The sequence below is a fragment of the Gallinula chloropus genome (genome assembly GCF_964237585.1).
Source record: "Gallinula chloropus genome assembly, chromosome: 26".
Classification (NCBI taxonomy): Eukaryota; Metazoa; Chordata; class Aves; order Gruiformes; family Rallidae; genus Gallinula; species Gallinula chloropus.
This window is the reverse complement of record NC_140111.1, coordinates 6,837,067-6,851,585: the sequence shown is the minus strand read 5'-3', so window position 1 is coordinate 6,851,585 and position 14,519 is coordinate 6,837,067. Positions and strand designations below refer to the sequence as shown.

The 14,519-nt window shown below is 41.0% G+C and overlaps 1 protein-coding gene across 1 annotated transcript in view; it reads right to left on the bottom strand.

Annotated features, from left to right (window-relative positions):
• Positions 1-1,606: 1,606 nt before the first annotated feature.
• LOC311201129 (uncharacterized protein) overlaps positions 1,607-14,519 on the bottom strand; it is a gene marked incomplete at its 5' end in the record, with an annotated part of 80,243 nt that continues 67,330 nt past the window's right edge. Inside the window, 3 exons of the mRNA XM_084275432.1 lie at positions 1,607-2,521; positions 2,559-3,711; positions 13,067-13,148. Of these exons, the coding sequence (XP_084131558.1) occupies positions 1,839-2,521; positions 2,559-3,711; positions 13,067-13,148 (1,918 nt within the window). The 3' untranslated portion in view covers positions 1,607-1,838. The remainder of the gene's footprint in view (positions 2,522-2,558; positions 3,712-13,066; positions 13,149-14,519) is intronic.

Sequence of the window (14,519 nt, the reverse complement as noted above, 5' to 3'; positions counted from 1 at the left end):
TGAGAAAGAAAAAATGAATGAGGAAGAAAAAACAGTGACGAAAGAAAAAACGAAGGAGAATGAAAAAATGGTGACGACAGAAAAAATGGCGACGAAAGAAAAAACGGCGACGAAAGAAAAAAACGAAGGAGAAAGAAAAAACAGCGACGAATGAAAAACCGAAGGAGAAAGAAAAAACGGCGACGGAAAAAATGAAGGAGATAGAAAATACGGCGACGAAAGAAAAAACGACGGAGAAAGAAAAAAAGGCGACGAAAGAAAAACTGAAGGAGAAAGAAAAAAGGCGATGAAAGAAAAAACGAATGAGTATGAAAAAAAGGCGATGAAAGAAAAAAAGGAGAAAGAAAAAACGGCGACGAAACAAAAAACAGCGATGAAAGAAAAAATGGCAACTAAATAAAAACGGGAGAAAGAATAAAAGGCGACTAAAGAAAAGACGAAAGAGAAAGAAAAAATGAAGGAGAAAGAAATAACAAAGGAGAAAGAAAAAAGGCGACGAAAGAAAAAACGAAGGAGTAAGAAAAAACACCGACGAAAGAAAAAACGAAGGAGAAAGAAAAAATGTTGACGAAAGAAAAAACGGCAATGAAAGAAAAAACGGCGACGAAAGAAAAAACGGAGAAAGAAAAAACGGCGACAAAAAAAAAACGCAAGAAAAAATGGCGACGAAAGAAAAAATGAAGGAGAAAATAATCGGAGATGAAAGAAAAAACGAAGGAGAAAGAAAAAATGGCGACGAAAGAAGAAACGAAGAAGAAAGAAAAAACGGCGACGAAAGAAAAAACGGCGACGAAAGAAAAAACGGAGACGAAAGAAAAATCGAAGGAGGAAGAAAAAACGGCGACGAAAGAAAAAACGGCGACGAAAGAAAAAATGGCGACGAAAGAAGAAACGAAGGAGAAAGAAAAAACGGCGACGAAAGAAAAATCGGAGGAAGAAAAAACGGCGACGAAAGAAAAAACGACGATGAAAGAAAAAACAAAGGAGAAAAAAAAAACAGAGGAGAAAGAAATAACAAAGGAGAATGAAAAAAGGCGATGAAAGTAATAACGGAGTAAGATAAAACGGCGACGAAAGAAAAAACGGAGAAAGAAAAAACTTTGACGAAAGAAAAAACGGCGACGAAAGTAAAAACGAAGGAGAAAGAAAAAACCGCGACGAGAGAAAAAACGAAGGAAAAAGAAAAAAATCGCGATGAAAGAAAAAAAGAAGGATAAAGACAAAACGGCGATGAAAGAAAAAACGACGAAAGAAAAAACAAAGGAGAAAGAAAAACGGCGACGAAAGAAAAAACGGCGACGAAAGAAAGAAGGAGAAAGAAAAAACGGCGACGAAACAAAAACCGAAGGAGATTGAAAAAACGGCTAAGAAAGAAAAAACAAAGTAGAAAGAAAAATGCCGAAGAAAGAAAAAACAGAGACGAAAGAAAAAACGAAGGAGAAAGAAAAAACGAATGAGGAAGAAAAAACAGTGACGAAAGAAAAAACGGTGACGAAAGAAAAAACATAGGAGAAAGAAAATACGAATGAAAAAGAAAAAACGGCGACGAAAGAAAAAACGATGGAGAAAGATAAAACGGCGACGAAAGAAAAAACGAAGGAGAAAAAAAAACGGCGACAAAAGAAAAAACAAAGGAGAAAAAAAAAAGGACAAAAAAAACGACGATGAAAGTAAAAACAACGACGAAAGAAAAAACAGAGGAGAAAGAAAATACAAATGAGAAAGAAAAAACGGCGACGAAAGAAAAAAAGGAGGAAGAAAAAAAGGCGACTAAAGAAAAGAAGAAAGAGAAAGAAAAAACAAAGGAGAAAGAAATAACAAAGGAGAAAGAAAAAAGGCTACGAAAGAAAAAACGGAGTAAGAAAAAACAACGACGAAAGAAAAAACGAAGGAGAAAGAATAAACGGTGATGAAAGAAAAAACGTCGACAAAAGAAAAAACGGCAATAAAAAAAAACCGAAGGTGAAAGAAAAAACAGCGTCGAAAGAAAAAACGTTGAAAGAAAAAATGGCGAAGAAAGAAAAAACGGCGACGAAAGGAAAAAGGAAGTAGAAAGAAAACACGGAGACGTAAGAAAAAACGAAGGAGAAAAAAAATGGCGAATAAATAAAAAACGGAGAAAGATAAAACGGCGATGAAAGAAAAAATGAAGGAGAAAGAAAAAGTGGTGACGAAAGAAAAAACGAAGCAGAAAGAAAAAATGGCGACGATAGAAAAAACAAAGGAGGAAGAAAAAATGCCGAAGAAAGAAAAAATGAAGGGAAAAAAAGGCGACAAAAAAAAATCGAAGGAGAAAGAAAAAACGAAGGAGAAAGAAAAAAAGTAGGAGAACGGAAAAATGAAGGAGAAAGAAAGAACAAAGGAGGAAGAAAAAACGAAGTATGAAGAAAAATGGCGACGAAAGAAAAAACGAAGGGGAAAGAAAAAAACTGTGACAAAAAGAAAAACGGCAACGAAAGAAAAAACGAAGGAAAAAGAATAAACGGTGATGAAAGAAAAAACGAAGGAGAAAGAAAAACAACTACGAAAAAAACGGCGACGAAAGAAAAAACGGCGACAAATGAAAAAACGAAGGAGAAAGAAAAAATGGCGACGAAAGAAAAAACGAAGGAGAAAGAAAAAATGGCGACGAATGAAAAAACCAAGGAGAAAGAAAAAACAGCGAAGAAAGAAAAAACGTTGAAAGAAAAAATGAAGGAGAAAGAAAAAACGGCAATGAAAGAAAAAATGAAGGAAAAATAACGGCGACGAAAGAAAAATGAATGAGAAAGAAAAACGGCGAAGAAAGGAAAAACGAAAGAGAAAGAAAAAACGAAGGAGAAAGAAAAAACGGCGATGAAAGAAAAATTGGAGAAGAAAGAAAAAACAAAGGAGAAAGAAAATACAACGATGAAAGAAAAAACAAAGGAGAAAGAAAATATGAGAAAGAAAAAATGGCGAAGAAAGAAAGAGCAGCAACGAAAGAAAAAACGAAGGAGAAAAAAAACCGGCGACTAAAGAAAAAACGGCGATGAAAGAAAGAACGAAGGAGAAAGAAAAAACAGTGACGAAAGAAAACACGGCGACAAAACAAAAAACGAAGGAGATAGAAAAAACGGCGACGAGAGAAAAAACGGCTACGAAAGAAAAAACAAAGTAGAAAGAAATTGCCGAAGAAAGAAAAAACAACGAAAGAAAAAATGAAGGAGAAAGAAAAAACGAATGAGAAAGAAAAAACGAATGAGGATGAAAAAACAGCGACGAAAGAAAAAATGGCGACGAAATAAAAAACGAAGGAGAAAGAAAAAACGAAGGAGAAAAAAAACAATGGAGAAAGAAAATATGACGACGAAAGAAAAAACGGCGACGAAAGAAAAAACGGCGATGAAAGAAAAAACGGCGACGAAAGAAAACACGAAGGAGAAAGAAAAAAGGCGACGAAAGAAAAAACGGAGAAAGAAAAAACGGCGATGAAAGAAAAAACGAAGGAGAAAGAAAAAACGAAGGAGAAAGAAAAATCAAAGACAAAAGAAAAACAACGACAAAAGAAAAAACAGAGGAGAAAGAAAATAGGAATGAGAAAGAAAAAACGGCGACGAAAGAAAAAATGAAGGTGAAAGAAAAAAAGGCGACGAAAGAAAGAACGACGAAAGTAAAAACGAAGGAGAAAGAAAAACGGCGACGAAAGCAAAAACAGAGGCGAAAGAAAGAACGAAGGAGAAAGAAAAAACACTAACGAAAGAAAAAACGGCGACGAAAGAAAAAACGAAGGAGATTGAAAAAACGGCGACGAAAGAAAAAACGGCGATGAAAGAAAAAACGGCGACGAAAGTAAAAACGGCGTCGAAAGAAAAAACGGCGACGAAAGAAAAAACGGAGAAAGAAAAAACGGCGAATAAAGAAAAGACGAAAGAGAAAGAAAAAACGAAGGAGAAAGAAATAACAAAGGAGAAAGAAAAAAGGCGACGAAAGATAAAACAAAGGAGTAAGTAAAAACAACGAAGGAAAAAAAACGAAGGAGAAAGAAAAAACAGTGACGAAAGAAAAAACGAAGGAGAAAAAAAACGGCGACGAAAGAAAAAACAGCGACGAAAGTAAAAACGGCAACAAAAGAAAAAACGAAGGAGAAAGAAAAAACGGCGACAAAAAAAACGAAGGAGAAAGAAAAAATGGCGACGAAAGAAAAAACGAAGGAGAAAGAAAAATCGGCGACGAAAGAAAAAATGGAGAAAGATAAAACGTCGACAAAAGAAAAAGCGGCGACAAAAAAAAAACGAAGGATAAACAAAAAATGGCGACGAAAGAAAAAAGAAGGAGTAAGAAAAAATGGCGATGAAGGAGAAAGAAAAAACTAAGGAGAAATAAAAAACGTCGACGATGCAGAAAGAAAAAACTAAGGAGAAAGAAAATACGGCGACGAAGCAGAAAGAAAAAACGAAGGAGAAAGAAAAAACAGCGACGATGCAGAAAGAAAAAACGGCCTGTCCGGACAGGGACAGATGTTAAAAATGTGCTTTACACGGCAGTTGGGAAGAATGGCCCTACCTGGAGTCTCTGGCAGAAAGCACAAGGGGAGACTCGAGGTCAACCGCTGGGGTTTTGGAGTCGGGCCACTGATGCTACGTGGAGCAAGAGGGGTTGCACTAATTACTCAGCGGGCTCGAATAGGAAACCCTAATCGCCCAGGTATTGTGGAAGTGATCACAGACTGGCCAGAAGGCAAAGATTTTGGGATGTCACCAGAGGATGAGGAGGTAACACGGGCTGAAGAAGCCCCACCTTACAACAAACTGCCTGAGAATGAGAAGCAATATGCCCTTTTCACTGATGGCTCCTGTCGCCTTGTGGGAAGGCATTGAAGATGGAAAGCTGCTGTATGGAGTCCCACAAGACGAGTAGCAGAAGCCACTGAAGGAAAAGGTGAATCAAGCCAGTTATCTGAGGTGAAGGCCATTCAGTTAGCCCTGGACATTGCTGAGAGAGAAAAGTGGCCAATCCCCTACCTTTATACTGATTCATGGATGGTAGCTAATGCACTGTGGGGGTGGTTGCAGCAGTGAAAAAAGAACAACTGGCAGCGTAGAGGCAAACCCATATGGGCTGCTGACTTATAGCAAGATATTGCTGCCCGGTTAGAGAAGCTTGTTGCAAAGGTACGTCATGTTGACGCCCATGTACCTAAGAGTTGGGCCATAGAGGAACATCAAAACAACCATCAGGCAGATCAGGCTGCTAGCATTGAAGTGGCTCAGGTAGATCTAGACTGGCAACGTAAAGGTGAATTATTCATAGCTCGATGGGCTCATGATTCCTCAGGTCATCAAGGGAGAGATGCAACATATAGATGGGCTCAGGATCGAGGGGTGGACTTAACCATGGATGCTATTGCACAAGTTATCCATGAGTGTGAGACGTGTGCCACAATCAAGCAAGCTAAGAGGTTAAAGCCACTTTGGTATGGAGGAAGGTGGATGAAATATAAATATGGGGAGGCCTGGCAGATTGATTACATCACCCTCCCACGAACCCGCCATGGCAAACGTTACGTGCTTACGATGGTGGAGGCAACCACCGGCTGGCTAGAAACATATCCCGTACCACATGCCACTGCCCGGAATACAATCCTGGGTCTGGAAAGGCAAGTCCTATGGCGACACGGCACCCCAGAAAGAATCGAGTCAGACAACGGGACTCATTTCCGAAACGCTGTCATAGACACCTGGGCCAAAGAGCATGGCATTGAGTGGGTGTACCACATTCCTTATCATGCACCAGCCTCTGGGAAAATTGAACGATATAATGGACTCTTAAAGACTACCCTGAAAGCGATGGGTGGTGGAACATTCAAACATTGGGATACACATTTAGCCAAAGCCACGTGGTTGGTTAACTCTAGGGGATCCACCAATCGGGCTGGTCCTGCCCAGTCAAAATTTCTACGTACTGTAGAAGGAGACAGAGTCCCAGTGGTGCATATGAAGAGTATATTAGGGAAGACGGTTTGGGTCATCCCTGCTTCAGGCAAAGGTAAACCCATGTCTGGGATTGGTTTTGCTCAAGGACCTGGCTGTACTTGGTGGGTAATGCAGAAGGATGGAGAAGTTTGATGTGTACCTCAGAGGGATTTGATTCCCTCCCCAAACCCCCTTCCTTTTAAGGAATAAGTGATTTTGTGGTGCTTGGCTCTCAGCTGGGGCAAAACCACAACATACAGGTACAGCGGAAGATGCATATTTCTTCTGCTACCATCAATACCAATCCTGGAAATTCCCAAGTAGTCAAGTGATTCAAGCGATCAGTGCTCTGTCACCCTCACAGTTAAAAGAGAACAAATGTGTCCCTTTCTATGCAGACATAATGCAAAGAGAGCACAGCTCGTCATTGCACAGTCTGGGTCACACAAGACTTTGAGAACCTTATGTTCTAATGGGATGAATGTGGACCATGATATTATAGCTTAGACAAAAAGAATTAAAAAGAAACAAACAACTAAAATCCCTACTAAATCAGACTAGTTCTAACATGTTCTGTAGTCAGCAAAATGCAGAAGAAGATAAGGAGTTTGTTGTTATTTAGAAATAACCAGTCATCAGTTTCCACGTGGCATTCTTAAGCTCCTGGTTCCTCATGCTGTAGATGAGGGGGTTCACTGCTGGTGGAAACACCGAGTAAAGAAATGCCACTACCAGGTCCAGAAATAGTGAGGAGATGGAGGGGGACTTCAGGTAGGAAAACCCTGCAGTGCTAACAAACAGGAAGACCACGACCAAGCGAGGGAGGCAGGTGGAAAAAGCTTTGTGCTGTCCCTGCTGTGATAGATGAGCCTTTGTTCAGTAAACCACATGTACCTTGAAACAGGTTGTAACATTCTGATTTTGTAAGAATGATTGTGTAACGTATATTGTTAGTTGCTAACGAAGCATAGAACTGAGTTATAGGTAACTTAGAAGTGGAAACCATAGGAATTAAGTAGCCAATGAATGAGCTTGCTGTTAAAGATGACCAAATATGGGAGAGGGGTCAACTAAGGGACAAGTGAGGAAGAGGAGCAACTTCATCCCATCGACCACTAGAAGGTAGAAGACGACCCCCTAACAACAACTGGCGCATGTGCAGAAGAAGCCTCAGTGAAACAATCGGGACCCGGAACTAAAGGACTATAAAACCCTGAATTGGGAGAGGGACGGTGCGTGCCGTTGGTAGAGCTGAGACTCTCCGGCCGCCCAGCGCTGTTTGCTTAATTGCCGCCTGCCAAATTAATAAAATTAAGTTTGTAACTGAATTAACTGGTTTCCGACTGGTGACTGGGAAACCCACGATAACAATTTGGTGCCGTGACTCGGATGGAGAACAACCGGACGTGAGCCTCTGAGCAGGGAGGCGCCCCGCTGTATCAGCGGCCCTGCCAGAGGATCCGCTCGGCTCTCCACCGACGAACCGAAATTCTCAGCAATAAGCACAGGAAAGCCGGCAAAGCCCCTTAATCTTTGTGCACGAAGCCCCGGACGAAGACGCAGGACGCGTGAGTACAGGCCAGTTTACCGTTCGGTTGGGGCCAGGATTCCCGGGGTGGGAGAGGTACGAACCCCGAGAGGTGAGTAAGAGTACAGACCCTGGATGATGGGACAGAGGAAAAGCAGGCCCACTGTCACCATGGGTGGGGGAGATCCTGTGAATCTTTCCCCAGTACCCCCGAGTAGTCCATTGGGACTGATGATTAAGTACTGGGATGCTCACCCTTCTAGGCGGGTAAGAGTAAAGTAAAGATGATACATTAATGTATGGAAGTCTGGGCAGGACAACCCATAAGGGGTGAATCTGTTCGCTGGCCCAGGTTTGGTTCCTTTGAGGATTGGGTATGTCAAGCTCTAAATTTGTGTGTAAATGAAAAGGAACCCTTTAGTTTAGAAGAAAGTGAATATGCAGCCCTTTGGGTAATTTCTGAAACAAGGGCAAATTTATACCCTTTAAGTGAAAGAGAACCCTTTACGAGAAGTGGCAATGGGGGGATGAGAAAATGTTTAAAGAAGACTAGGGGTGTCAAGAACTTTATTTGCTGGGGATAAGGAGTAAGACAGAGCCCCTGGTAAAACTGAAAGTATGTCCCCAGCAGTAAGAAATTGAGTTCCTTGTGGACTCAGGGACGGAAAGATCCACCATCCAAAGTTTACCCCCGGGGATGTAAAATTTCCTCGGAGACAGTACAGGTAATTGGCGCAAAAGGGGAACCCTTTGCGGTACCCGTGGTCAAGGAAATATTATTTGAAAGCAACTCCAAAATTGGCTTAGAGTCATTGTTGCTGGTGCCTGAAGCCGACTATAATTTACTGAGACGAGACTTAATGGTTAAACTAGGAATTTCTTTGGAAATAAATAAAAAAACCAATTACGAGTTAAATTACGCTCCCTTAAAGTCGAAGACGAAAAGCAAATTAACCCTGAGGTATGGTATACCCCAGAGACCACGGGAAGATTAAATATTAAACCTTTTGTGATTGTGATTAAGGACCCTGAGGTCCCGGTACAAATTAAAAAATGCCCACTACCTGAGGAGGGTAGGAGGGGATTGGAACCAGAAATTAAAAGACTAACAACTTTTACGGGAATATGAGCCGGGCCAAGGAGTAACCCTCGTCCAGTCTGTGGACGACTTGTTGTTGGTCGGAGAACATGAGGAAACAATTAGACGGGAGAGTATTAAACTTTTAAACTTTTTAGCTTTACAGGGTTTAAAGGTGTTTAAACAAAAATTACAGTCTGTAGAAGAAGTAGCAAAGTACCTAGGACACAGACTCAGTAAAGGAACTAAAAAATTGGATCGTGAAAGGGTTAATGGAATACTCTCTATGCCTCTGCCCAGAAATAAATGACAAGTGTAACAATTATTGGGACTTTTTGGGTATTGTAGGCAATGGGTTGAGAATTTTAGTGGAAAAGCAAAATTTTTATATGCTAAATTAGCTCACGATGGGTTGCTAAAGTGGACTCCAGAGGATGGAGAAAAATTGGAAACACTTAAGAGGGAATTGACAAATGCCCCCATGCTCAGTTTACCCGACTTGCAGAGACCCTTTTTATTATTTGTTAATACAGAGGGAGGTGTCGCATACGGGGTATTGGCTCAGGAGTGGGCAGGAAGCAAAAACCTATAGCCTATCAAACTATTAGACCCGATTAGCAGGGGATGGCCCATTTGTCTGCAAATAATAGCAGCCACGGCACTATTGGTGGAGGAAGCTCTCAAAATTACCTTTGGAGGAGATTGAAAGTAATCTCCCCACAGAACATCAGGGGAGTATTACAACAAAAAAAAAAGCAGACAAATGGATATTAATTGCTTCTCCAACGTTGTCTCTAGAAACTACCTCTCTGCAGAATCCGGCCCAATTTTTATATCTGGAACCTTATTCACAGACTCAAAATATGCTTTTGGAATAGCTTGTACATTTAGAAGATTTGGAAATAGAGAGGGTTAACAAATTTACAAGGAAAAGACTAATCCATCAAGAGCTTACAAGCCATAAGGGGCCTTAAGAAAATTGCAGTGGTACGCTTGAGGGGACACCAGAAAGGGTTAACCCTGCAAATAAGAGCAAATAATTTAGCTGACTAAGAAGCTAAAAGAGCTGCTTTACTAATTCTGGAGACTAGGGACACAGATATATCGGATAAGAGGCAGAAAGAACTAAATCCACAGGTACCGAAATTCATACCACAGGAGTAAGAAAAACTAATAACGATGGGAATACAAAAGAATAGTTCAGGAACCTGAGAATTACCTGACAGCCAAGAGGTTTTTCCTAAAACAATGGCCCTCAAAATTTTACAAAGAATACACAGCGGTACACACTGGGGCACTCAAGCCTTAATTGACCAATTTGTAATTAAGTATATGTGCATTGGTTTATATGATCTGGCTAAGCAAATTTTAAGGGGATGTATAACGTGTCAAAGGGTCAATAGACAATATCTAAGAAAAAATAAAGCAGCTGAATCCTGTAGTTTCACAAAATGTTTTAACTAGTTTTTTTAACAGTACTGCTGCCTACAACAAGAGGTTTCCTCCTCCCAGGCACTGTGCCCCTCCCCTGTGCTGGCATCTTGCTGGTGCCAGTGTATCTGCGGGGTGGACCTGGCCAGGGAGATCACAGAGTTACAGCTGCGTGGTGGTGTGCTGACTTAGCAGGCAGCTCAGCTGCTTCCCCTGGCTGGTTCACCAAGCAAGCATGGAAGCTGCTTGCACTGGCTGGAGGGAAGCACAAGATGCACATGGAAAAAGCAGGAGGAAGAATCCTGGCCCATAGACCCTTTTCTAATACACAAATTGATTTTACCGATTCGACAACACGAACCACGGCCTGGGTGGAGGTTAAAATATTATTTGAAAAAAAAAAAATTAATTACTCCCCGATGTGGGATTGTTGAAACTGTAGATTTGGAATTGAGTGGCAACACCACACACCATGGCACTCACAAAGTTCTGGCAGAGTTGAAAGAATGAATGGAGAAATTAAAAAACAATTAACAAAATTAAAATTGGAAACAGGGATGTCCTGGATTAGGTGTTGACCATTGGCTCTATTAAATATCTAAACACAGCCAAGAACTGATGTGGGTGTTTCTCCCTTTGAAATGTTATATGGGATGTCATATGACATGAGTAACCCGGGGAATCATCCGCGATTGGAGGATTCCCTAGTAGAGGCTTACAAAACACAACTAATGGCAAGAAGAAAGGAGTTAATAAGAAAAGGAATATTGGCACAACGCCCCCCCCCCCCCCCCTTGGATATGGCGATACACAAGATACAACCGGGTGACAAAGTCCTGATAAAGACTTGGAAAGAAACTTCTTTAACACCTCAAAGGGAGGGACCTTTTCTTGTCTTACTTACAGCAGATACAGCCATTAGATCTGCTGAGTGTGGATGGACACATGCCAGTCGAGTGAAGGGACCTATTTCGGATTCAACATTGCAAGAGCCATCCTGGAAGGTCATCAATTCCCCTGGAAGTCTCAGAATGACCCTAAAGAGATCTTAAACACCGATGTTCTTATACAGATAAGTGATGAAGGAGAAACTTGTAACTCTAAGTGTGTAAAGACTTTACAGTTAAGTGTGGAGTCAAACGTTGTAATTGTTATCCTTTTGTGTGTTTTATTTGTAAAACCTGCCAAGGACGGTTGTGGTCTCATTGTTAGGAAGGAACCCCTCCTAGGGGAATTTATGGGAATAATTACACACAAAAATTGAAATTGACACAAGAAATATTTGAGTATAAAACAGCTGAAGGGGAAATTGAAAAATGGTCACCACAGTGGTGGAATATATATAGGTTACCAGAATATTATTGTTTCCACCCAAACGAGCCTGTTCCTCTTTCAATAACTCTTGTCCAGGTGTGTTGCCGGAGAGACCTAAGTGGAGTATGGTGCAGCTCCCCAGAGTAAAACGAATAACTGGGAGAAATTCAAACAAAGGTGCGCTAAGAGAAAAATCTCAGAGCCTCCTGAAGAATACCCCTGCTGCCGGGAAGATGGAACACCCCGTGACTCGAAGCAACCGAGCCGACGGGCGAGGCAGAGGTGTAAAAACTGTGGAGGACGGAACCCCGAGATCAGAGTAATGCACAAGCCTCGGAGGAGCTGCCCTAGTGCAAATCCCGGCTTAACACTGCCTCAGGAACACACCCACCTAGGAAAAGAAAAAGGGGGGCTAGAGGGCAATAAATGGGATCAAGAAAAACCTTGTAGGAAATCAGAATACCACCACCCATCCTGGCTGATTATTTTAATTATTGTATGTATCTGGGGCAATTAATTAGACCATGTCAAGGATCCTTGTTAGGTGGGAGGATTCAAAGGTCCTTAAAGTTAATGTTAACGGAAAAATCCCTAAGATCACGATCTGAGGTGGTGTTACAGAACAGGAGAGGTTTAGATCTCCTATTTTTAAAACAAGGGGGACTTTGTATAGCCTTAGGAGAAGAGTGTTGCTTCTATGCTGACCACACCAGGATAGTCCGTGATTCATTAGCTAAGGTACGAGAAAGGCTGGAACAAAGAAAAAGAGAAAGAGAATCTCAAGCTCCTTGGTATGAAAATTGGTTCAAGGGATCACCCTGGCTTACTATCTTGTTGTCAACTATTGCTGGACCAGTAATTATCCTTATCCTTATATTGACCGTTGGACCATGTGTGTTAAATAAAATAGTATCTTTGATCCAACAGAGAATAGATCGAATTGAAATCCTTACTATTCAAACCATAGAATCAGCAAACAGGTGATTAAAGAAAAGGGGTGGAATTGTTATGAACGTTTGCTGATTCTTCCGATAATAGTTGAAAATAGTACGAGGTTTGGATGAATGATCATAAACGGAATGCTTTAGAAGCTTTTCTGCTTGCCTAGACTCGAACAAAATAAACTGCAGGAGGAGGGAATGATTCTTTTTATGCTTGTACGAGTTAAAACAAAGGTAAAATAGTTTAAAGTTAATATTAAGCTTATTTTGTATTATGCTTTGCTTATGGAACGGAACGAGCATTAAGAGGAAGAGAAAGAAGACGAGGCTAATTTGGAAAACATCCTATAAAAAGTCTGTGACCACACTAGTGTGTCGAAAGACATCTTAAACCAGGGTCACCGATGAGGAAGAATGAAAAAGTCTGTTTAATGATTGGACAAGAAGACGAAGACAAATCATATATGAACTTTCTTGACTAATCACAAAAATTAATAGATAACTGGAAAACAAATTGCTTTGTTTATTAAAGAGTATAAATACTTGTATCCTACCGCTCTACGGCGCGGAGTGGTGAGACTTAGGTCTCCTCCCGCCCAGCGCTGTTTCTTTCTCTCTGAATAAACTGCTGCTAACCACACTCCCAGCGTGAGTGTCTCGTTTGTCGATAACAATTTTGGTGCCGTGACTCGGATCCGGTAATTGATCACCAGATACTTCTACGGGAGGCGCCCCACTCTATTTTGAGTGGCCCGAGGGAGGTTTTTGGGTGATCAGTCCCGGATTTTCCGAACGGCAGAGAGAAAGAAAGAAAAATCTGATATCCGTGCATGAAGAATACCGAACGAAGCAGCTCACCAGACGTTGTGGGCTTTCGGACTTCCAGTACAGTGGTCCTACGGTTCCGGTTTTTACCGAAGGTACTGGTAAGTCATTGCGTTCAGAGGTATTCTTAAAAATGGGCCAGGGGAACAGTAAAACTAAACTAACCCCCGATTCCAAGGTTCCCCCGGAAAGTCCGTTAGGACTGATGATACGTCATTGGGGAGAATCTTCTATGAGAAAAGGAAAATCTAAGGAGAAAATGATTCATTATTGTGTAAATATATGGGGAGAAAAAGAAATTGGCAAAAATATTTTTTGGCCCCGATTTGGTTCCTTTGAGGATTGGGTATGTCAAGCTCTAAATTTGAGTGTCAATGAAAAGGAATCCTTTAGTTTAGAAGAAAGTGAATATGCAGCCCTTTGGATAATTTCTGAAACAAGGGCAAATTTATACCCTTTAAGTGAAAAAGAGAACCCCTTACGAGAAGTGGCAATGGGGGGATGAGAAAATGTTTAAAGAAGACTAGGGGTGTCAAGAACTTTATTTGCTGGGGATAAGGAGTAAGACAGAGGCCCTGGTAAAACTGAAAGTATGTCCCCAGCAGTAAGAAATTGAGTTCCTCGTGGACTCAGGGATGGAAAGATCCACCATCCAAAGTTTACCCACAGGGATGTAAAATTTCCTCAGAGACAGTACAGGTAATTGGTACCCTTTGCGGTACCCGTGGTCAAGGAAATATTATTTGAAAGCAACTCCAAAATTGGCTTAGAATCATTGTTGCTGGTGCCTGAAGCCGACTATAATTTACTGAGACGAGACTTAATGGTTAAACTAGGAATTTCTTTGGAAATAAATAAAAAACCAATTACGAGTTAAATTATGCTCCCTTAAAGTCGAAGACGAAAAGCAAATTAACCCTGAGGTATGGTATACCCCAGAGACCACGGGAAGATTAAATATTAAACCTTTTGTGATTGTGATTAAGGACCCTGAGGTCCCGGTACAAATTAAACAATGCCCACTACCTGAGGAGGGTAGGAGGGGATTGGAACCAGAAATTAAAAGACTAACAACTTTTACGGGAATATGAGCCGGGCCAAGGAGTAACCCTCGTCCAGTCTGTGGACGACTTGTTGTTGGTCGGAGAACATGAGGAAACAATTAGACGGGAGAGTATTAAACTTTTAAACTTTTTAGGTTTACAGGGTTTAAAGGTGTTTAAACAAAAATTACAGTCTGTAGAAGAAGTAGCAAAGTACCTAGGACACAGACTCAGTAAAGGAACTAAGAAATTGGATCGTGAAAGGGTTAATGGAATACTCTCTATGCCTCTGCCCAGAAATAAATGACAAGTGTAACAATTATTGGGACTTTTTGGGTATTGTAGACAATGGGTTGAGAATTTTAGTGGAAAAGCAAAATTTTTATATGCTAAATTAGCTCATGATGGGTTGCTAAAGTGGACTCC